At 37.0% G+C, this 24,491-nt stretch overlaps 1 protein-coding gene across 4 annotated transcripts; it reads left to right on the top strand.

Moving 5' to 3' along the window:
• The first annotated feature begins 10,551 nt into the window (after positions 1-10,551).
• neto2b (neuropilin (NRP) and tolloid (TLL)-like 2b) lies at positions 10,552-21,535 on the top strand. Of its 4 annotated transcripts, none has more exons than XR_005282055.1 (12): positions 10,552-10,885; positions 11,967-12,023; positions 12,122-12,280; positions 12,740-12,988; positions 13,107-13,154; positions 13,270-13,397; positions 13,662-13,763; positions 14,111-14,237; positions 15,812-15,925; positions 16,566-16,696; positions 19,265-19,353; positions 19,444-19,463. XR_005282055.1 is itself a non-coding variant. In XM_038299940.1 (12 exons), the coding sequence occupies exons 1-12, from the start codon at positions 10,880-10,882 to the stop codon at positions 19,894-19,896; spliced, it is 1,620 nt and encodes a 539-aa protein (XP_038155868.1). In that variant the 5' UTR covers positions 10,552-10,879; the 3' UTR covers positions 19,897-21,535. The 4 variants fall into 4 exon arrangements, 3 of the variants coding, with proteins under 3 accessions (XP_038155868.1, XP_038155867.1, XP_038155866.1); XM_038299940.1 differs by having other exon boundaries at positions 12,014-12,023; positions 19,261-19,353; positions 19,444-21,535; XM_038299939.1 differs by having other exon boundaries at positions 19,261-19,353; positions 19,444-21,529.
• Positions 21,536-24,491: the final 2,956 nt, after the last annotated feature.

Genomic DNA, 24,491 nt, shown 5'->3' on the forward strand with positions numbered 1-24,491 from the left:
TGTAACCTTCAATAAATAGTTCTGTGTCATCAAAAGATGAGTCCAAGTGGGTCTCTGAGATAGCAAGAATGTGTATTTTAAACTCATTTAGCAGTTCAGTAACATCGTTAATTTTATTCCTGAGACTGTTTATATTAATATGTGCTAGTCTTAAACCTTTTCTAGGTAATGAATACATGAGTTTTATGTGCTATCATACCTTCAGAGTTGCACAGAAGTTACTCAGGGGTGCTAGTGCGGGAGTGGATAATAAGTTTGTCATGTCTGAGGTAGGCAATGTCACCTTTATCCCGTGCTTCTTTTAACTTTGGCATCAATTCCTTTCTTTTTAGCCGCACAGCGTCCGTGTAGTCGTCATTGATGAAAATTTTTGTGCCCTTGAGGTTCTTTACTCTTTGCATGACAGCTGTTTTGTCCTTAAAATTCAGAAATTTAACAACCATAGATCTCGGTCTGTTTCTAGCAGCATCAGGCTTTCCTATACGGTGTACATGCTCCATCTCCATGTCTCTTTGTAGTTGTAGTTTTTGCTTAAAAATGTCCTTCACTTTTTCTTCAGACTCTGCCAAGGATTCGCCAGTGGATTCAGGAACTCCATCAATCACAATATTATTTTTTCTTGATTGACTTTCCAGATGTTCTTGTTTTTCACACATAACTTGTAGACTGTCATTGATTTTCACTAAATCAGTTTGTGTGATTCTTCCATGCTCAAACTGTTTAGCTTGAGTGACTTTAAGTTCATCAACATCCTTCTGTGTGTATTGTAAACTTGCTTTTAACTCTTGTAATTCTTTAAAAACGTTATCCATTCTTGTGTTCACTGAGTCGGTGATAATTTTAACAAAGTCCTTGAACATTTCCTGCTGCTGCTGCAAAAGAGCCATGAACATATCTTTTTGCTGTTGTAGCAGTTCATTTACATGAGTTATGGTTGCATATTCCTCTTCTGTGTTCCTCAACTTTGGGGGAGCCATGTTCACTAACCTTAGAAGCTGGAAAGCCTGGAAAGTGGCAAGATGGTAGGGGCTGGAAACCGGCCTGGTGGTAGCAACTGAAAGCCTGGAGGCTGAAGCTTGGTGGTAGTGGCCAGAGAGCCCAAAGCTAGGCTAGCTAGCAGGCCAAACTCCTACCTCTGAAGCAGGGTTGATTTAGTTAGTGAGTGGAACTTTTGTCTCTTACGAAGAGGGCAGATCATGAAGTTATTAGGCTGTTATGACTGTCTTGTTCTATCTTTACAGATAAGGATAATAAAATGCTGATTGAGTGTACTCCTTTTTTAACTGCATATTTGAATACTTTTTCCCACAACAATTATTTATTGAAGTATAATAAGAATGCAACAATAATAAACATATAAAATGTATCTCCAAGTTCTACTAATTTTAAGCTTTGCTGTATTTAATGTACCCACAGGCTGAAGAGGGAGGGTTTGGGGTCCCAGTACTCTATTTTCAGTTACATTTTTGTTTTATCTTGTCAAGGGTCTGTCATTAATATTTTAGTCCTCTGCTGCCCTTCTGATTGTTTATTTTGCAGCCTTTCTAAACAGCACTCAACATCACCTCCTCGATTAAAACAGTACTTAAACGTCTAATTTCAGTTCTAACTGTTGTCTCTGTTTATCTCTGTTTAGGCTCCAGTCATTTATTTTATTCCCCCAATCATATTTTTGTTCCCTTACTGAAATCCATTACAGCATTTTCTGCTCCAAAGTTGTTTTAACTGTTAAAATAAATGTTGATTCTTCTGAGTATGATGTGTTGAAGATGTCTTGTACTGACCAGCAGCAGATGTCTTGTTATAATTTATATTATTTCCTAGCCCCTCTCTTTATTTTTTCGTCACCCATCCTCATCCTCTCCAAACCCTGAGCATCCCTGTGTCAGACTTTCCCTTTCTGTGCTTCTCTACACAAAGCTGCCATCTTGTACTCGGCCCTTTTAATTATCTCTCTTAAGCTCCTTCTTGCAAGTGCTTAGGCTTTGATTACAAAGAGCAGCTTTAAATATTGGGCTAAATTAAAAACTGGAAAAGAAGGGTGGGAAAAAAAAAAGATCTTAAGTAAACCAGTGTGTCGCATGCAAAGTTTAATTTCCCTTCAAGCTTTCGGGTTTAGTGCATTTCAGGAACAATAAATAATCAGCAGCTGAACTGGCAAATACTAAAAAAAAAATAAAAATCTCTCATGACAAGACATCTGAGTTGTTGTTTTTTTTTTTTTTGCTGCAGAGAGTGTTCAAGCAAGTGAGCGACTAAACCAGATTTTACCATACATTTATGTAAGGAGTCAGAAAATCTAGCTTCTTAGAAGTACCAATAAATGGAAATTGTACAGATATTTGGTAAATATAATACAAATCAAATCTGCAGTCAAGAAATAAAAATAACATAATAAAATCTATTACTTCTATTACACAAAAAAAATCACACACACATATATATATATATATATATATATATATATATATATATATATATATATATATATATATATATATATATATATATATAAAGATCTTTGTAGAATCCAGTTCAGTATTGGACTCATCCTCCCCCAGGCATCCTGCCACATCAAAAGATCAGGCTGTAAGAAGATTTCTGTGGACTAATGGCATAAATCTTGTCACTGCTTTTCTTGCATGCCGAATTTCAGGTCAAACATGACCAAAAGGTCTTACAGTTATTTATATAAGAACATAAGTATGAGGGTTTTCTTTATAACTCATTTTATGCTACTGTTAGAACTGGGCTAAGACTCAACTTATTTTTTAGTGAGGAATTAAAACGATTGGTTGATTAGCAGAGTGAAATGATATGTTTTACATAATCTGTATTATATCTATTCTAGGTTTTCCAAGCCTTTCAGTCTTGTTACCTTGTTTTTGAAGTTAATTCAACAGACTTAAATGTGCTTATAGTAAGTATCATAATCATTGGTCATCTGTCTCAGAAAGCTAGAAAATCAGAAGGAGTTGCTGTGATTAGCTCTGTGGTGCAGAGGAGTGTTGGTTTAGAAAGCATTTGATTACTGTAGTTAAAGGTTTTTGCCCCTTGCAAAAATAAAGTATTTCCATGTATTCACTAAAGTATATTAGTGAATACATGCTGGTTTAAGTCATTACACTACCAGCAAGACATGATTAAGCATCCAATAGATGAATCTAATAAAGAAGTTAATAAATCAGGCCTGTTTTAATGCGAAGTTAATAAAAGTAATATTCTGTCCTTTGCTTTATACAGCATTCCTTACATCTACTGGTTCCCCTGCTGGCAATGTGTAAAAAGTTATATAAAATTTGAGCCTTTTATTTTACTATATTTAACAAGAGGTGAAACAATAGTCCACATACTTTATTTTTTTTAAATGTATGAGGTATACACACACACTAACCCACTCACAATACATCTCTCTGTCTTTATAAGGCCTGTCTATTGACTTCCATTCATTTCTAACCCATTTATACAGCCTAACCATGACTGTTACTCTCAGAGATGGGAAGTAACAAAGTACAAATACTTCGTTACTGTACTCAAGTAGATTTTTCTGATATTTTTACTTTACTTTACTACTTATTTTTATGGCGACTTTTTACTTCTACTCCTTACATTTTAAAAAATTGGCTTGTTACTTTAGGTTTGAATCATTTCAATGGAGTAACCGTTATTATTTCCCACGTCATCAATACCAAATTCAATCTAATTGGATGGGAATCTACGTTGCATTTGACGCACCACTACAAGATGAATTGACAGATTTGGCGTATTCATTCGCGGCAAATCATTGCAGCTTGGTGGCGGTGGCGTTAGCATAGTAGTATGGACAACGAGATGATTGAAAATGAACACAACGGAGATCTAGTCCTATTGGCAGACATCCATTTAAAATGTAGGCAACGGCATGAAAAAAGTGGTTTCTACTTTTACTTTTATACTTTAAGTAAATTTACAAGCCTGTACTTTGTTACTTTTACTTGAGTAAAGAAGTTTAATCAGTACTTCCACTTTTACCAGAGTATTTTTTAACACAAGTATCTGTACTTTTACTCAAGTACGGAAAGTGAGTACTTTTGCCATCTCTGGTTACTCTAAACCTATCCGTTAAAGGTTAATTCCTAACCCTAACCTAAATTCAATTCACACCTTAGTCCTAAATGTGACCCCTGACTTTAAAACAGCGATTCCCTCCTCTCGAGGCATCTGGCCCCAAAAGGAGCTCTTGGTCCCCACAGCATCCTACTTTTCCAGAAAATTGGCCTCATGATGTATTCAATGGAATTCCTAGGGGTATACATTTCTGAAGATCTCCCTTGGTCCACAACACTAAAGCAATAACCAAGAACAGCCAGCGCTTCCTAAGATTTCCCAGAAAACACCTAAACCAGAAGCCACTGGGGCCATACACAGAGCCTATCTCTAACACCCCGAAAGAGGACATGATCGTACGGAGGAAGACATACTTTCCATGGTGTAAGAAGAGACAGGGTGCTTCGGCTCAGATTTGATCATCATCCAGGGTGAAATCACCGAGGTGGTCAAAAAACTCCACCATGGCTTTGGGGATGGACGAGATCCGACCTGAGTACTTTAGATCTATAGATGTTGTTGGGCTGTTGTGGCTGTCACGTCTCTTCAAAATCACATGGAGGTCGAGGAACGTACCCCTAGACTGACAGACTGGGGTGGTTGTTACTCTGCATAAGAAGGGAGACTGGAGGTGTGTTCTGACTATAGGGGATCACACTTCACAGACTCTCTAGAAAGGCCTATGCCAGGGTGCTGAAGAGGAGAGTCTAGCTAATAGTTGAACCTTGGCTTCAGTAGGAGCAGTGTGGATTTCCTCCCAGCCATGGAACAGTGGACCAGCTCTACACTCTCTCTAGGGTGCTCGAGGGCTAATGGGAGTCTGTCCAACCAGTTCACATGTGCCCTTTGGACCTTGAAAAGGCGTTTGACTGTCTCATTTGTAGTGCCACTGTCATATAGTATGGAGGGGGGCCCTTTACTAGGGGCCATCCTTTCTCTTTAGAAGTAGAGCAGGAGTCTGGTCTGCATTGCAGGCATAAAGTTGGACCTTTTCCCACTGCATGTTGGACTCCGATAGGGCTGCCTTCTGTTTTGGACCTTCTGGTGCTGGTCATAACCTTTATATGCAGTATTTTCAGGTACTTTCCTTGGTGAGGTGTTCCAGCTGAGTCCCATCGGGAGGAGGACCAGGGATGATCCAGGACACACTACAGGGACTATGTCGCTATACTGGCCTGGGAGTGCCCCGGGTGTCCCCCAGAAAAGCTGTAGAAGGCATCTGCAGAGAGAGGGAGGTCTGGGAGTCTCTTCTGAGACAGTTGCCCAGTGATCCTATCCCTGATGAAGATGAAGACAATGAGTAGTGGTACTCTTTCCCTTTAAAGAACATCTAGAAGTAACTGTGAATTTATTAACTTCTTTTTTTGTAAGTCCAGAGATGATGCGACTTCTGCCAGCTTTTCTTGGCATTTAAAAAAAGGAAGCAATGCTTCAATTGTTGTATAAAACAATTCTACATTGAGGTGATAGTATCATATATTTCTTCTTCAGATTTTCTTATCTGCATATACATGATTCAAATTTACCTCTAACCACATCTCAAAGGTGACCAATGGCCTGAGATCTGGACACTCTAAAGAAATAGGGGCCCAGATTTATGTATTTTTTTTCTTCATAACTGCTGTTGTCTACTTAAGTAAGTAAGTCTGTCGAAATTGTAGCCTCAGGTTCCTGTACCTAATAGACAGAAGGCTCACCAATAGTCTCATGTTACTGTTGTCTATCTGGCTCAAGGATCAGCGATGGTATTAAACATGCCCTAGTGTACTTTAAGCTACTGTTCAGTCCTCTCTTCTCTCCATGGGCAACTCTTACCCATGAGATATTTTATTTTTCCCCCTGACCTGTGAACCTGAGAGGTGGCTTGGTGTGAAAGGTCCCAGAAAATAAAGCGTTTCTCAAATATTTAGATTTTGCCCCTTTGGCACCAACCATATTATGTTCAAAGTCCCCATAGTCTCAATGCATCCTTATTTTAATGCACAGTTGCAACTTTAGTAAATGTCTTCACCATATGTAGACACATAAAGTCATTTTGTTTGTATCATGTTATTGAGTTTGCCAGTTTTGTGTCAAGCAATTAAACAAATGTAAGTGTTGTACCAAATATTAGTATATAATTTTTTCTGTATAAGAAAAAAGTTAATATGGGATTACAGGGAAATCAGGGGGGCCAAACCTCAAATATTTATGAATTAAAAAACACTTACCCCACTAGTAGTTTTATTTAAAAGTCCTTCTTAAGGCTTAAACCAGATTTTTTTTTTCTTTTTTCAAATTTGTCTTATGGGGTCAGTTTGTTGTATTCCTAAATCTAATCTGTTGTGTTGTTGACCTGAGATAAGGAAAGGGTTCAGAAAGGGCCTCTGATGCAGCTTTATAGCGCATCTGCAGAAATCAGTGTTGAGTGTGAGATGTTTGGAAGGCTAGCATTTGTTTTATGAGGTCAGTTTGCTTCCTTTCTTTTTCTAATCTGTTGTCATATGGGCTTGAGATAAGATCAGAGTTTAGCATCAGCTTTTCCTGCCTCATGATATGTCTGCATCTGTCTAAGAATAGGATATTTGTGTTAACTCTCAGGGCTCGACCAGAGTGCAGCTCTGAACTCTAAGCTGGGTATTATGCTCAGAATAATCTATGATGATGATTAAATTTCAAGTTGCAAATTTATGTGATAAAGATTGCTGTTTTTAAGATAGCATCAACTTTGAATGCCCTGAAAGAAAAGTAACATGTAAATCATGGTCTGACTGTACAAATAAACATCTTACTTATTAGCAGTTGCCCTGGTTTCTCATTTACTGAGTGTGGGATTAAACACTGCCTAGTGCTCATACATGAGAGTGATTAGTTGTGACATAATCTACAGTGCAACATCTGATGCTTAGAGACAATAAAATCTGTAGGATTAGGACATGCTTGTGAGCGCTGGAAAAACTGGAGATCCCTGGGAAGATGGAAGCAGTTCCACCATATTGAAGAAGGAAGTTCTTCTCAGAGTAGTTAATCATAAACTAGGAAATGCACAGCCATAATGTACATGAAAGTAGCATTGAATTAACAGGTTTTCTTATGGTCTTATGGCCGCAAGAGCGGTGAAGTGACCAGAGGGAATTCTACGGCTCTGGACGGTCAGAGCAGAGCGGTGACCTCTGAAGTTGAAAACTCTGAACTTTTGACTGAAATCATGGTGCAGCAACCATCAGGGACTGGTTGTGACATGGTTTTGATGGAGAGTAGCTGAGTCAAAGCTTTCCTTAATCAAAATAGAATATAGAGAAGGTAATAGCGACCATGGTTGAAATAATGAATATTGAAGAATTCATTCCTCATCGCCCTAGCTGCAGTGCAGACCCTGGCCAGACGCTACCTCTCCCCAGGACTGGTGCTCTCTGCCTGGCTAGATATAAGGAAGTACTCCTGAGTTTTTGGAGAAGGTGGTGATACTCTCTAAGCTATTTCAGTTTCTGGAGAATTGGCTGGACCCATAGAAATTGATGCTGATGGTGTTGTTTGGCTTACCACAGCTAAAAAAAAGGTTCATGACTCACTTGATAAAATCCCTGATCATCATGTTGACTTGAAACTGACTGATAGAAGTTGAAGTTTCTCCTATCTGAAATGCACAGTGGTCAACTCTGCGCGGTGTAGGCAGAAATTACACTGGGTTCGGTTTGGATGCGCCATTATTTCTAACCCATTTCTATAGCCTATCTGTGACCCTTACCCTGAACTTTACCATAATGATTTTCTAGTAACCCTGACCCCAACCTAATCTCTAATTAGACCTTAGTACTAAACATAGCCCCTGGCCATTAAACAGCAATTCCCCTCATGGCTTCCAGACATTGGGCTTTACATAGAGCAGTCGGCCTTCACCATGTACTGTTTTTCCAGAAAATGGGCCCCACGTTATATCAAATGCAAGAACACACACAGAAAATCACATTTCTCTATCCTTGCAGGGACCACAAGATTAGTTGTCCCCATAACAGCAGTCGGTTCCAACAAGGTGCTATGATTTATGGAAAATGGTCCATACACAGATACACAAACATCTTCCCTTGTCACGTGTCGTGGTGACGTTGATGGAGAGGATTGATTGTTTATAGGGAATGTTACTTCCATCCTGTGTGACAAATGATTTGTTAATGGATTTTGGATAAAACATGTGCATACACATCCATTAGTTTGGTTCATGAGGTAACTTTTGCAACATTTTGTGGGTCAGGAGCTGATAAGTTTGGGAAAACATGATCTAGTTAAACTTAGCGTAAAGCCAAAGAGTAAGCTTAGGTGGTTCTGTCTTACAACAGCAATGCATGGATGCATCTATTTTCCGTACCTGTTGTCTGTCAGGGTCATATGGGGATGGTGCCTCTCTCTAACATTTTTTGGCAAAAGGCAGGATACATTCTGAACAGGTCTCAAGGTATTAACAGAATGACACAAAGATGCACGATTGCAAAACAAATATGCCCACAATTTAGAGACACAAATCAACCTAACATGATTTGGGCTGTGGTGGGAGTCTGGGTACCTGGCGAGAATCAACAAATGCATGGGAAGAACACACAAACTACATGCAGAAAGTCTTGATGTAAGACAACAGTGCTATAAACTGCACCACTGCGAATCTCTCTGTGGCAAATCCCACAGAGAGCAGACCAAGGCCAGACCCCGAACCTGCGGGAGGGGCTATTCCTGTCTGAAATTGTATTATTATAGGTATTATCAACTTACAACTCATAATTCTGACATCCGACTGAAAACGGAAAGCTGCAATGCTGGTCGTGGTGGCCCACCATGAGTAAATGTATTTTAAGGAAAGATACCCGCATACCTGAGGAGATATGCACAAGTTTCAGAAATAAATATATAACAAAAGAAATATATATAAATATATAACAAAAGAAATCCATCAATTGTATAAATAACTATTTAATAAAACGACTGCTTAGATATTAAGTTACTAATCATATCCTTTGATTTTGTATTTTTCTTAATTCAAGCAAACACAAAATTGTGGGAAAGATCTGGTATTGTAAGGACCAGAATAGAAAATATAGAAAAATATCTTAATAAACTAGAAGGAATGTTTTGTACATCCCTGTTGTGGTGGATCTAATTACTTTTTTGTATACTATGATTAGATAATCATTTGATAAATTGAGAAATTATTTCATATACAATATTATGATAAATACATTTTTGATTACACTATGAAAGCATTAGGCTGCCTCAGAAAATGACAGTCTGTCCTTAATGCCTTTATGTTAGGGCCTAAAAAGCTGCACATTGACAACATTTATAGTAGCTCTTGTTTAATGAAAGAAAAGCCAGAAAAATAACTTGATATATAATAATAAATTAAAATTCTATGAAAGTTAAAAAAAGGAAATTCATACATGCTTTTCAATCATGCTTCAACAGAATGATTAGAAAAAAACAAAAATCTCCTGAAACAGGCCTGGACAAAATTATGGTACCTTTAGAAAAGACTGAAAATAAAGTAACCAAAGGAATATCAAGGTCTGTCCACTAATTAGCGTCACAGGTGTCTACAATATTGTAATCAGCCAGTTAACCTATATATAGGGCTACAGGTGGTCACTGTGCTGTTTGGTGACCTATGCTCTCTTGTGCTGCTCAGGTTCTCTAAGTTTGAGCTAAATCCTCTTTTCTGTGATATCTCTAAGTTACTGTAACTTTACAGAGTAACTTAGAGATATGCTCTTTTAAGCACATTTAATACGGTTTTACTTTTTACACTGACAATTTTTTTTATTCCTTATGATAAGAGGTCTTCTTTCTTTCTTCCCTGATACTTTCTGGACTCTCTCTAAATCTCCTCTTCTCTCATGCTTTCTGCGCTCTTTTGATATGTGTAATAAACTATTTTTGTAGCTTTGAATGTGAATTTTTTAGAGGAAGAGTGTGCTGTAAATAAATGCCAGCATGTTTTAGAAAATTATATAAAACTTTTACTGTAAAAATCTTAACTTTAGTGAGAAGCAGCCAATCAGATATCAGGGTTTCCATGGAAGCGGACCTCATCCCACCTCCCTGATTTTTGATTTATGTGTAAAAGTTCAAATTACTTTATGGTGTGCTTTAAAGAAGACAGATTACATAATATATTAAATTGATTAATTTTTTATTGTTTTTATTTCCATAGACGTATGCCCAAGATTAGTTGAAGGAAATTGATTCTCCACTTTTGAAAGCTCTCATTGTTTCCATTTTTTTTTTGCTTTATATAGTAGACAGAGAATGCATTTGCTTTCTGAAAATCCACCCACACTCAACTAATTAATTAAAAGGGAATTCCGAGTTTAAATCGTCACTAATCCAAGCAGGATGAGGCAGTGTTATCAAATAACTCATAACTCCACTACGACAAGCACATGCGCATCATCACTTCCCACATCCAGCGCCAACTGAGCTAAGTCTTATAACCATCTGCATCTCCAGAGCGATCATCATTTTGTTGGAGAGAAGGAAGCTGAGCTTTGTTGGAGTTGCCTGTTTACCCAGGAAAACTATTCTATTGACAAATACTGATTATGTATTTTAAGTTCTTAAGATGTTTTTTTCACCCAAAGCCTCTCTTATTCTGATCAGAGAGTTGAGGATGAAAAGGTTAAAAGTGGATTCTGAAAATCAGTAATGTCTCCATTCCCTAATCCGAGGCACAGACTTAAAAGGGGATGTGTGGAACACCCATTTGGTAAGGTTTAAAAAAGAAGGAACACAAAAAACAACTGCAAAACGGACTCCAGCTGAAATATGCATGCAGGTGAGTGACATCAATATGTTTTCTTTATTATGCTTTCTTGCACGAGCAAACGTAGTGGATTAAAGAGTGACAGGGGCTTCTTTAATCCAGCAACTTCCTCTTTGGAAATATATGTTGTTTAAAAACCTATATTTTTCATTTGTAGTTTAAATCCACTGGTTACTAGTTTAAGCTCCTTAGATTTATTTTTCATTCATTTATCTACAACATTTCCCTGATTTTGCATGCTCTGATTCCTATGGCAACAGTCCCACTAGCTGGTGTTTAGTGAGCACCCTTTGAAGAGAGAAAGAGATTTTTTCCATTAAATGTTGCAATGTTTTGTTTTCTCATCTGTGGCTTAGCAAAAACCATATATGTTGCCTTGCATTTTTTCATCTTAACTGTGAACATAGTGTAATGACACTTTAGATCATTTCTTTCTAATCTCTGCCATTTTCTTTTTCTTTGTTTTTAATTATCTTTTATGCTACTTTAAACTGTAAAGTTTCTAAGAAAATGTAATATTAAAGCACAATAAAGCTAGAAGAAAAAGATATTAGCTATACCTCACATTATTATTAAAAGTCAGCAGGGGGTTGAACCTACAGTATAACAATTAATTGTTATTGTGCACATTGAGTGTAAAGTAAAACTGACATTTTAGTAAAAAAAAACATCTATAGGGCGGTTTAGCATCTTTTGATCTCAGGAAACTTCTTTATTTAAGATGCATTTTGTCATAAAATTGAGCCAACCTTCAGGCATTTGATTTCTCTGTTAACTTGAGACACCACTGTATTGGTTCAAGGCAAACAGATTGTCAATGTTTCAGCCTCTCAGTTAAGCTCTGAAGCAAACAAAGAAAAACAAAACAAATGAATGTAATGAAAAGATGCAACCTCGGATGCAAACAGATGGTAGTAGCAGCATGGTCTTATGCTCGAAGCAATACTTTAAACTCCTCAACTCTGACCTTTTATATACATCAAGAGACATCAACCACGGTCAAACAAATCCTGCTAAGCTCTCTCTATCTTTCTTATTCCTTGATTGTACCCCTCCTCGCTGTGGCGTCATTCACTGATGATTCCTCCTACAGTTTGGATATTACTCCTTTTCACCAAAGAGGGATTTTCTCTTGCACAGAGGATTAAAGGTAATTCTCATCTCACCATTAACATTTAGCTTTTTTTAAGATGTTAAAGTAATGTTTACATATTCTCAACTGATAAAAGAATTTCATTCAATTTGTAGAAGGAGGTGCAGGATCTAAAGGAGGCAGATTCAGTGAGCAGTCACGGAACAATCGCCACTGTGGGACCTGGGTTCGAAAATTAGATGGAGGAAGCTTCAACTCTCCAAACTACCCAAATACATACCCTCCAAACAAGGAGTGCCTTTACGTACTGGAAGGTAACAGGCATGTGAGCCTGATTGTTAAGCTTTGCAAAAAGAGTTGATTTTTAAGTACCGTGGGTTTTACCAAAAAATCTTTCTGATGGTGGCTTGGAAGCAAAATATTTTTTTCAGCAGCACATTAATCTAAGTATTCATTCATATAAAACTCTAATATTCATTTGCGACGAATAAGTGAAAAATTGTTTACTGATTTAATTCATATAAAAAAAAAAGATTGAACTCCTTAACTGATTCAAAGGTTACTTCTGCAAAGGTTTAGTTTAAGGTTAACTTTATATAAAGTATCATCCTAGGATGTAAGCTATCCTCCTTCAGACTGATTTGCATTTTTAGATAATTTGTCCAGAATATAACTTATATGTCTAGTGTGTATATACTTTTTAGAGTGCAGTCTTACTTCTTGTGCCATGGCTTGGTTTAGTAGAAAGTGATACCCTGCCTATGTTTTGACAGCTCTGGCCCGTCAGAGGATTGAGCTGCTGTTTAACAAGTTCTTTCAAATCGAAGCCTCATTCGAGTGCCGCTTTGACCACATTGAGGTGAGGGACGGTCCCTTCAGCTTCTCGCCGCTCATCCATCGTTTCTGTGGCACAGCCAGTCCCGGCCTTATCCAATCCAGTGGACGCTTCATGTGGATCCGGTTCTACAGCGATGAAGAGCTTGAGGGGAAGGGATTCCAGGTTCAGTATAGGTTTACTGCAGGTGAATAAACTTCATAAAGTTGATTGGGTCACCTTTTTAAGCCAATATTCTTACAGCAACTTTTGTTTTGTTGTTTTTTAATCCCCATGCTCTGTGTCTCTCTCGTTTTCCTAAAAAGATCCTGAATTTCATCTACACGTAGGGGGACTTTTAAACCCCATCCCAGGTGAGACGTTCACAAGTCATAACTGAGATTAAGCTGTCAGTCAATGTCCTTAAAATGTTTGATCCTCTTATCCCTCTAATGCTTCTTAGTCGTATTTTGTCTGTCTGTGGTTCAGATTGTCAGTTTGAGCTAAATGGGCTTGATGGCATGATCCGCTCCAGCCAGGTTGAGGAGGAGAATAAAGTGAAGCCGGACCAGGCAGTGGACTGCATCTGGACTATACAAGCCCCAGTGAATAACAGAGTACGGCATGTCTCAGTAATCTCCCTTGGAACATTTGATCTAAGTAATAAACTTTATTTTCAAACCAATGTTTAGGAATTAAAATTGTATTTGTCTTTGATCAAATCACATAAAATTCATAATTATTGGCCATTAGATTATCTTATCCTTTATTCTAGCACTGAATAAAGGATAAGATAGGATTGATTTGAGTAGTGAGCTTGAACAGTAGCAATGCTGAAAATGTTATCATGCACAGATGGTGTTACTTTTTATTTCTTTTAGATTTACCTGAAATTCATGGAATATCAGATGGAAAACTCAAATGAATGTAAGAAGAATTTTGTGGCTGTTTATGATGGCAGCAGTGCGATCGAGGACCTCAAGGTAAAACACTGTCTAACATTTTAGCACATCAGAAAGATGCAGATGGTCAATTAGCCCGAGATGAGGAATTATAAAAAGTTACATTTTTGTACCAATTAAATACCTTAAAAAGGAGCCATCTTGAGTGTTTGAAGCCATCAGCACAACACATCATGTGCTTTGATGCACTAATTTGATGCCGTAAAGGCATCACTTTATCATCCTGAGTTTCTAACATGCCTTGTTTTTCTTTCCCTGCCATAAATGTATGATTGGATGATGAATAACGAGCAGCTGGCCTAGAAAACCTAGCCTCAGCGAGGCCACACATACAGTTATCAATGAAAGTGGTGTGTGGTTTCTTGCAGGCCAAGTTTTGTAGTACAGTTGCTAATGATATCATGCTGGAGACTGGTTTTGGAGTGGTGAGGATGTGGGCAGATGAGACAAGCCGTCTTAGCCGCTTCAAGATGCTGTTCACAGTCTTCTCTGATCGTGAGTTTCACCTTTCTGATTAATCTTTGCTTTTTCTTCTATTCATTTTGAGTAGCAGTGACCATTGTGATGTATTGTTTAGTGATGATAGCTAAGAGTGAGGTAGTTAAGTTAAATTTCAGATGTATACAGGTTCTTTTAAAAAACAAATCATTTGCCCACAAATAATTACAAATTAGGACACCCTTGGGTAGCTTATAAGTTTTTTAAAATATATGGAAATATGGAAATTTAATATAGAATAAATTTAATTTTTTAATGATGTAACTAAACAATTTCAATAGATGAAAAGAAAAGAAAAAACCTTGGGCAAACTGCAAAAAAAAAACAGCCTGATGAAAAACGTAGAAGTAAGGACACTCCAAAATATATTGTTACTTAAAATGGCTGAAATTACATGTAGTTGTGTCACATTAAGTGCAAATGACTCAGTATTTTGAACAAAGTTTGTCCTGTTTGACCTCTACATATTTAGTTGGTTTTCTCCTGGGTGTTGAAGCAAAAGTAAACACTGTGCTGAGATTTAAAACGCTATCTGAAGCCTCCAGGCTGGGATTGTAGCAGCTTGAAAGAGATATATTGAGGTCTAAAAACTGCAATTCAGCCATTTCTTCAAGCAGAAAAAAAAAAATCACAAACACAGAAATTTTAAAGCAACTGCTAACAGGCCTTGTTATAGCAAACAAGGTCTCAAAATCTTCCAAATGTGAACCTGAAGCCAGCTATTACTTTAGTTTAAAATCTATGCCTCTACAGCCAGAAAAAGAAGGGTTTGATCAGGTTTAGGTTTCATAGGATGTGTGCAAGCTGGAAACCTTTATTCTCTAATCAAACCATATAAACCATGCTAAGGTTTACAAGACAGAATATGCACAAAGACCAGGATCTTTTTAATAATATTCTTTGCACAGATGAGTCTAAAACTGAAGTATTAGAGGCACCAGAACATCTCTGCATAAAGAGGACTTCAGAAGAAGGACAGACCAACCGTGAAGCATATAGCTCTCACAGTTTATGGATGCTTTGGTGCTGCAGGACATGGACAGTTCCCCTTGATAGAATGCACATTAGCTCCATGTATCCAAGAGTGCTGAAAAAATTGTGCGATTATCTGTAAAACCATTTGAGATGAAGCAAAACGTAATTCTGACACATGACAATGACCTGAAACTCCAAATTAGACTGGCCTAGTGTTAAAAAAAAATAATGGCAATTTGTTAATAAATAGGCAATATATGCAGAAAACAAACAAACTAAAAAAAACACAGCAAAATACTCAAACATGTTACAGCTGAAAATCCTTCACAGTTTATATGAGAATATCGTTTATACACTGAGTACCGTAATACAAAGTTAAGGTAATGTGTAAACATGTAGAAAAATACTCTCTTTCTGAGATATTTAAAAGAGAATAATCAGTCATGTGTGAGCACTAACTTTGGAAGCACTGAACAATAAATGAGGTGTCCTATGTTTTCCATATGATGGTTGCTTCATATAGGTACAGCTTAAGCTGTTTCAACCTGGATTTTCCTTTATAGTTCTCAAACAGAGCTGTTGTGTTTGTGTTTTAGCTCCTTGCATTGGCAGCACATTCTTCTGCCACAGCAACATGTGCATCAACAACTCTCTGGTCTGTAATGGCGTACAAAACTGTGTCTTTCCCTGGGATGAGAACAACTGCCAAGGTAACCCAGCTCAGTCAGACACATTCTTCATGCTGTAGTACATAGAGCGGTGTCATGTTTGGAATTCCTTTACTTGTCATGCTTATATCTGATCACTGTCTTTGAGCCTTTGAAGGATCTCTGCTTGTAAATATGAGCAGTGCTTTGCAGCAAAACACCAGAGTTTAATTAATATTTTACACTAAATCCACAGAAGAATAAAAACTGGGAATTATTTAGAAAAATCCTTTCAGTGGGAAACTCAGAAACTTATGATCGTGACCTGTTTTCATCTAGTAGAGACTTTTTGGCTCATATGGTCATGGTATATTTTAGTCAATTTTGGGGCTTTAAAATACAGATTATCTGTTATTTAACAGTCAGTAATTATTTAGCAAAAAAGTGTCAAAATCTAAAAGTATATGAATATGTTGGTAATCATTCTAAAAGCATATCCCTGAAGTCCCAGATTTCTTACTTTCTTTTTACCATGTTTGGGGGTACTTGAGTGTGGGAATTTACTGTAGATTAATTCCCTGATTAGCAGGCATACGTATACTGTATACACAGACCTATGGCAAGAAGCTAATAATTATTGTAACATTTCTGATATTTTCTTCTGATTTTTATCTTAATATATCTCCTCATGTCTGTATTCCAGAGGCAAAGAGCAAAACTGCTATTTTCCAAATCACCAAGACTCAGGGAACCATCATCTGTATTTCTACAGGGGTAGTGATGTTACTCCTGATTTTCTCCATAATGGTGCAGGTCAAACAGCCACGTAAAAAGGTAATAAAAATGAGATGTTAACACTTATTTCAATATCAATCTTCAGTTCTGGTAAGACAAAAAGGACGGCAGGTAGCATTCAATGCAATTCCTATTATTCCTGAAACAAAAAAAAAAGGCACAATAGAAAAGCTGTGTTAAAACAAAGCAGAGCACTAATCTGAAGCATAAATATGTTTCCTAACACAAAGTAAAGAATTAAACTCACTGAAATTAAATGACATTGATAGAACTAATATTAATGTCAATCAGTTTAGGAAAGGTTATAAATACACTAAACATAAAATAAAATAAAAAAAACATCAGCCAAAACCATTATATCCAAGAACACTTCAACCATCTGACAAAAAATATGTATTCAACCATAACCACCTAAAACAGTTTTTAGTCAATCACTTTACAGTTCCATTTATTCTTGAAAATAATAGTTACTGATTCTCCTAGCAGCAGATATTTTTGCATATTCACCGATATAAGGCTTTGCAGTGCTAAAATAAATGGCAAAATGAAGACCTACCCAGTTCATTTTGTACGTTTTATAAACAAAAAGAAAAAAATCCCTAATTAAGAATCAGTTAACACCAGGAACAGATTAAAATCTATGACCAAAGCAAAAACTATTTTCAAAAGGGGGGAGTGGCGGCCTAGTGGTTAGCAGAGATGGGAAGTAACGAAGTACAAATACTTCGTTACTGTACTCAAGTAGATTTTTCTGATATTTTTACTTTACTTTACTACTTATTTTTATGGCGACTTTTTACTTCTACTCCTTACATTTTTACACAAATATCTGTACTTTCTACTCCTTACATTTTAAAAAATTGGCTCGTTACTTTAGTTTTAAATCATTTCAATGGAGTTACCGTTATTATTTTTCACGTCATCAATACCAAATTCAATCAAATTGGATGGGAATCTACGTTGCATTTGACGCACCACTACAAGATGAATCGACAGATTTGGCGTATTCATTGGCGGCAAATCATTGCAGCTTGGTGGCGGTGGCGTTAGCATAGTAGCATGGACGACGAGATGATTGAAAATGAACACAACGGAGATCAAGTCCTATTGGCAGACATCCATTTAAAATGTAGGCAACGGCATGAAAAAAGTGGTTTCTACTTTTACTTTTATACTTTAAGTAAATTTACAAGCCTATACTTTGTTACTTTTACTTGAGTAAAGAAGTTTAATCAGTACTTCCACTTTTACCAGAGTATTTTTTAACACAAGTATCTGTACTTTTACTCAAGTACGGAAAGTGCGTACTTTTGCCATCTCTGGTGGTTAGGGATCCTGAGGTTCTGAGTTCGAGCCTCACTCCCACTGACTGCCACTCTGGGTCCCTGAGCAAAACCCCGACACTGCTCCCCAGGCGCCCCACGATGGCAGCCCTCTGCTGTCCAAGGGGAGGGGTTAAATGCTGAGTTAAATTTCTCTAATGTGAGATCAATAAAGTTAAATTATTCTTTATTATTATTATTGTTATTGTTATTATTATCAATAACTATTGCTCTAATTGTATTAACAGTTATTTATTTATAAATAATTTGTCAGATGAAAAACAAACTTGTTATCAGGTACCAGAGAATTTTTCTCAGTGTTATAACTACCAACTACCAACTTTAATTTAATTTCTGAAGTGTTTTCCTCACCCCTCTCAACGTCTCCTTCTGAACACATAGGGGTGCATGTGGCAGTATTAACTTTGAAAATACTGCCAATAGTGCTATTTGTTGCATTTGAATATTGCCAATGTAGTCACAACTGGTTGCAGACTTGGTCTTGACCAAAATCCAGAGGTTAGCAAACTTTAAAAATGTTGTCTTGAGACCCATTTCAGTTTCTCCTTAAATAAGGCTGCAGAACTTAAGTTTGCATATGAGCGACTAAATAAACAGTAATGTTATTTTTGGAAAGATGAAATCAAAAGAGATAATTGGCTTTTATGTATATCTCCATGTTTGGTAAATGGAAAAAAAGAAAAAAAATCACAAGGCATTCAACTACCACCTCAAAATTACCCAGACATCTGCATGTACTCTAGGCAGTATCTACTGCAGTATCTACTGATGTTAACACATATCTAGTTGGTTGTTCTAATGGCTTTTATCATTACATATAAAAATGATAGTTATTGGAATAGTTTCTCTGCTGTTTTTTTTAAATCAAATCTTATAGTCGAACCAAAGTTGTCTCACTGATGTCCTTGTTCCTTTCCTTTTGAGGCCTACTGTTTGAAAACTAAAGTGGGGCTGAAGTTCAGTTTTTTCAAACAATGATCACAGGTTTGATTTAAATGATTTCTGATGACAGTTTTGTTTTAAAGGAACAGCTGAGAACCTTTGCGTAAATTAACAAAGGCAATAAATGGAATAATGTTTAGTATTTGTTCATTCTTAGCTACAAAATGAAAAGAAATAACTTTATAACTTGGTTATAACTCGGTTACTGTGATTAGGTTTTGATAGATAAAGGCCTGAAATTAAGAAAAAAAACTTTACTTTCTATTAACCACAGCAGCATTTTTGTTGGTGCATAAATTATTTTTATATGTTTTCAAGGTAGTGAGACGAAAGAAAAAACTGTTCCAAAACCCTCACCTCCAGAAGATGTTTGAACCCCAGCACTACGAGCTGTTTTCTGTCAGAGATAAGGTTCAAATTATAAGTATTATCCATTAAAAACATACCTGTTATTTTCCTTACCAGCGTATAAAATGTCCTTGATCTGTTTATTACTTTTAGGAGATGTCTGGAGACTTAAGGGAGCTTTCAGAGGAACTCCTGTCCCTCCAAGCTCTGAGGAGATCTTCGTCCGGATCTCGCTGTGTTCACGAACATCATTGTGGTTCCCAAGCTTCCATCAACTCTATCAAAGCCAGTCTTGGTTCATATGCGTTGGGGAAGGGATCTTTGGATCTACCTCCTTTTAGAAGGGACAGTCAGACTGATGTGCCTTCTTTCAGAGATGTGGACAGCAGTTTGAGGAAGAAAAGCTGGCCTGGTTTAAAACAGAGCCGAATGCAGAGTCAACCTGCTATGGGTGATCGAGTACTGTGGCAGCAGGATAGAGTTATGGAAGAAGATGAGGACGAAGAGGAGGGGGAGGGGAGGTATGATCTGTATGTCAGAAAAGCAGGGAGCCGAAGGGCAAAATATGACATGGCTCAACAAAGATCTCAGTCCATGGACTTTTAGCATAAACAACAGAGGTTAGCAGATTAAAAAGTCAAAGATTTGGCAACAGTTATGTGCTGCTGTTAATAAAAAAATGAAGATAAAAACAGATTTATCTTAAATGGCCATTTTTGACTTTCCTTTTTTTATTCATGTTAAAACAGTGTTTTCTAAAAGGCATATGTAGTATCAGGAAACTAAAGAAACAATGGTTTTAATAGACTGTTAAGTCACCTTAGAAGAGTCGGTGGAAGTTTTTGGTGTCATATATCTTTGTTTTCAGGGATACATTACAAAGGGACCCAAAGGACAAAGGGCCATTTTTGCCTGTGAAAGATTTTTCTTTGTATTCTAGATTACATGGAAATTCATTGTAAAGCCGGAAAAAGAATAACTCAGTGAAACCTAGATGGGATTATTCTCAGACAATGCAAATTCCATGAACCAGACCTTATTAAAACTAAGAATTATGTGTAAAATGCTATGATTCCTCTTTTTCACACAATCTGCTTTTTATGTCTCTCTCTACTATTCAATGTGTTTAAGTTGCAAGATAAATCACTAGGTGAAATACAATTTTAATATATAAAAAGTCTCTCGGTCTTTGTTTGATCCATTAATGTGCTCAAATAGGTGAGGAGAAATCTGATCTTGAATTTGACCTACTTTAAGGGATGACTGTTTTGACATGATTTCTTTTAACAGGTGTGTTTCACATTTATGTAGTTGAAATTACCTCCAACAAAAGTAATTGGCTTAGTGCTGTATCATATACCCATCTAGCGTGCTGACCATTACCAAACACTGTAAACTTTGGTAAAATATTAACCATTTAACTGTAGACACACCTTGAACTTATACTGTGTGGCACATGACATCATTTTGCAATATATAATAATGAAACCAAAAGCCAGTAGTTACCTTGAATTAGACTTTGTCTGTTTGCTCTGGTAGCTTTTAACACCCAAACTGAACACTAGCATCTAGGACATTTTTACTTTCTTATTCTTTGTTATTGGTATGAACATTTAAGGGTTGTTATCACCTGGCATTTAACTGCTATTGTGCAGAAAAAATTCACACAACTTCAGTGTTTGTGCATGGCTTCTCTTTACCAGACCGGGTTTTAAACCTTTGGTCTTCGATGCCCAATTATTATAGTGAAGGCATTTACTAAGATTAATCTTATAAAGAGAAATCTGTTTTTTTTAAAAAGCCCTTTTATGTGTGAGGTGTTGGCTTCAGTCAGACAGTTCTTTACCAGACCTGTTTAGAAATCAGTTTTTATTTTCGTTCAGCTGCCCGTGATTATACCAGAGACGCATTATATAACAGGGAACTCAGGGGAAAATAAAAGTATGATAGGTGAAACTATAAACTTTTACTGCAGGACAATGACTCAACAATTTGGATCTGTGATACTGCATCCTTTGTTCTTGGTTCAGAGTACTTTTTTCTGTGAATATACTATTCAGCAACCACTTTGGGTATAATATGAAAGAATCTGCAGTCTGTGGAAACGGTGCTGATGTCCTTATTGACTTCCTGAGGTGTGGTGTGATATCTTTGAAGATATTGTCATTTATTTATTTATTTGTTTGTCAAGGACAGTACACATTGATGAACATTTTTGAACATTTGCCAGTGTTAGCTATGAACCTAGTTTTCAACTGTTGTCCCTGGGCCAGGTGTAAAAATTATAAAACAAACTTAGAAAATATATTTAAAAAAAAAAACGAGGCTACATTATTAAAAGTGCAGGTCATACAGTTCAAACAGAGAATTAGCATGAAAATGTACAGATATTTACCAGGTAACACTCGATTCTGACATTTGGCTGAGACATGCACCAGGTGATAAATAAGGTCTAATGAGCACATTGTTGATTTGTTTTTAACCATTTTTTTAAACTTAGTTCTGAATGTGTTCAAAGTGGAGGATTCTCTGATACTGAGAGGGAGGCTGTTCCAGATGTTACAGCTCCTAAAATAACAATGTGGCCAAAGATGGTCCGTCTGAAGGGCACTTCACAGTCTCCTCTAACCATAGACCGAGGGCTTTGCCAAAAGAGGTTTTCAGTTTTATGAACTCCCTTAATGGTGGTGGCACAAGACCATTCAGTACTTTATAAACCATTCAAACTAATGTAAGATATTTAAAATTCTCAAAGTTGAGGAGACTGTAAGTCTCAAGAATGCGACAATGGTTGTACAAAACAGTTTTCTTTTTGCAAAAATCTTTAAAGCTGTTTTATATAATGATTTGTTTAAATGTGGTTTCATTTGCAGGAGACCAGGTTCTAAAACAATATTCGATGTGCGAGGATACACCATAGAATGCAGAAACATCCTAGCTGCCGGTAACGTCATTGATGAACGAATAGATCTGAAGTTTTGAAGACTGAATTTTATTTTTTAGAGATTTTCTTAACGTGACCTTTAAATGTAAGAGTAGAGTCAAAGACTACTCCAAGATATTTGAACTCTTGTACCAGTTCAAACTCCGCATCTCTGGGATTAATTTGAGTGTTTTTTGTTTTGTTTAGAAAACATCAGACACACAAAAAAAATCAAAAGACAGAAAAAAAAACATATCTTTTTAGTATTTATAGGAGCCATGATTTTGAGAACCAGTTTTGGGCTTTTTCAGATATAAAAATGTGGCCAGCTTCCTCTATATTTTTTTGCTGGTGTCTGTATTACAGCCTCGCCTGCATACATTTGTATCTGGGTATGTCTGCTTGCTTCATGGAAGCTTATTTATGTAGAGTGAAAAAGAGGAACATATAGAGGTATGTAATCACAAGTTGCAGCTGGTCGCTTTGAAATTTTGCATTGGAGTAAACAATTTCCTCTACCTGGTAATTGAATTTGATCTAAAAAAAAAAAACTAGGTTTGAAGAAAAGAATACACAGCAAGAACAAAGGCTGTGGAAAGGCATGAACATGGTTTAATGTCCACCAACCCATCGGATCATATGAAGTCATTACCCTTACATTTTAGAGAAAAGGCAGAGGGCTGAATAGATCGCACACGACTTTCTGCAACTGTGCATTCGGTCGCCCCAAACTAGATAGAAACCTGCTCTATTTTGGTCAGACCTCTGTGGTTTTAAATAAAATACTTCCAACAAGCGCTGCCCTTCTTATCTTACCTTATCTCTTACCTTAATATCTCTTGCACTTCCAGCTCTGCTTCCTGTTTAGTCGCCAGTACAACTGTCTCTAAAACTTACAAGATGGCAGGTTTCAGTAGATGCATAATGCAAATCTCCTGTTTTGCATTGTGTGGAGGTCACTAGAGTACAGTAAATTAAACCAATGTTAGAAAGAACTATTTGACATAAATTTTAGTTTATAAAATTTATCAGAAAATTATCCAGCTGAAAGAAGCCATTAGAAAATGTATACTTAGACAACTTTTATTGTAATTTTGTGTACATAGAGTGTATACAAAACGAAACTTCGTTTTGTACAGCTTTCAGACAGTAATTGAGCAGCAGCTTAGCAGTGAAATGAACATTTCCATTTTATAAAGTGCAGCAGTGATCAGAGGTAAACAGGGTGGGAGAAAAACATGGTGCAAAGCGCATTGATATGGAAGTTCAAGGCAGGGCAAAGACAAATATGAATGGTGCAAAAATGCCATAGAAAAACAGTTTCTCAACAGTTTAGCAATCTGATGGCAACAGGGAAAAAGCTGTTGCAGAATCTGCTGGACCTGCAGTAGATGCTGTGAAGCCTCTTCCCTGAGGGCAGCAGGGAGAACAGACCATGGTGGGGATGTGAGGGGTCATTGATGATGCTACAGGGTCGGGACACGCAGCGGTTGGAGAAGAGCCCCAATGATCTTCTCTGCTTTTCTCACCACTCTTCTCACATACTTCCAGTCTGAGGAGTTGCAGCCTCCCCACCACCCAGTGGGACAGCTGGTCAGAACTCTCTCTATTGTGCTTCTATAGAAGGTCGTGAGGATGGGTGATGGCAGGTGGGCTTTCCTCATCCTCCTCAGGAAGTTCAAGAGAGTTCAATTTGTGAATTGTTGTGTCATGCTTTAGCTCATCTGCTCAAAAGGTTGAATATATTGTTCATATATTGAATTGTTATCTTGAATAGTCATTATGCCCACCTATATGCTGCTCAAAGGATAATTTTCTCTTTTTCTAACCATTGTCATTAAACTCAAGAGACAGCTATTTCTTGATAACCCCATCTAATTATTATATATTGAGAAGTTCCAATTTCTTACCAAAACCAATGCCATTTCCAATGCCAAGACTGTCTCTCTTGTCAGAGAGAGAGTCAAAGGGTCATTTTCACTGTAAAAAAAAAAGTGAAAACGACTCGTGAGTGTATAGGCTCTCAAAGAAACGTGTGTGTGGGTATGCCCTTTATGTGACCCCAGATGCATAAACATGCATAGCTCCTTTTATGAGATATGTTAACAGCTGTGGTTGCAGACGATTGTGATGGAGCAGATAGTGTGTTCCCTTTCAGTTATGCAACAACTCAGCATTTGTCAATGTTCAAACACCTACAGCTCCCAAACACTGAACTCACTAACATAAATTATAGCACATGCTTGGGAAACGATGTAAGGAACACAGACTCAGAGGA

The sequence above is a fragment of the Cyprinodon tularosa genome, unplaced genomic scaffold (genome assembly GCF_016077235.1).
Source record: "Cyprinodon tularosa strain WSP-4 unplaced genomic scaffold, ASM1607723v1 ctg44, whole genome shotgun sequence".
NCBI lineage: Eukaryota > Metazoa > Chordata > Actinopteri > Cyprinodontiformes > Cyprinodontidae > Cyprinodon > Cyprinodon tularosa.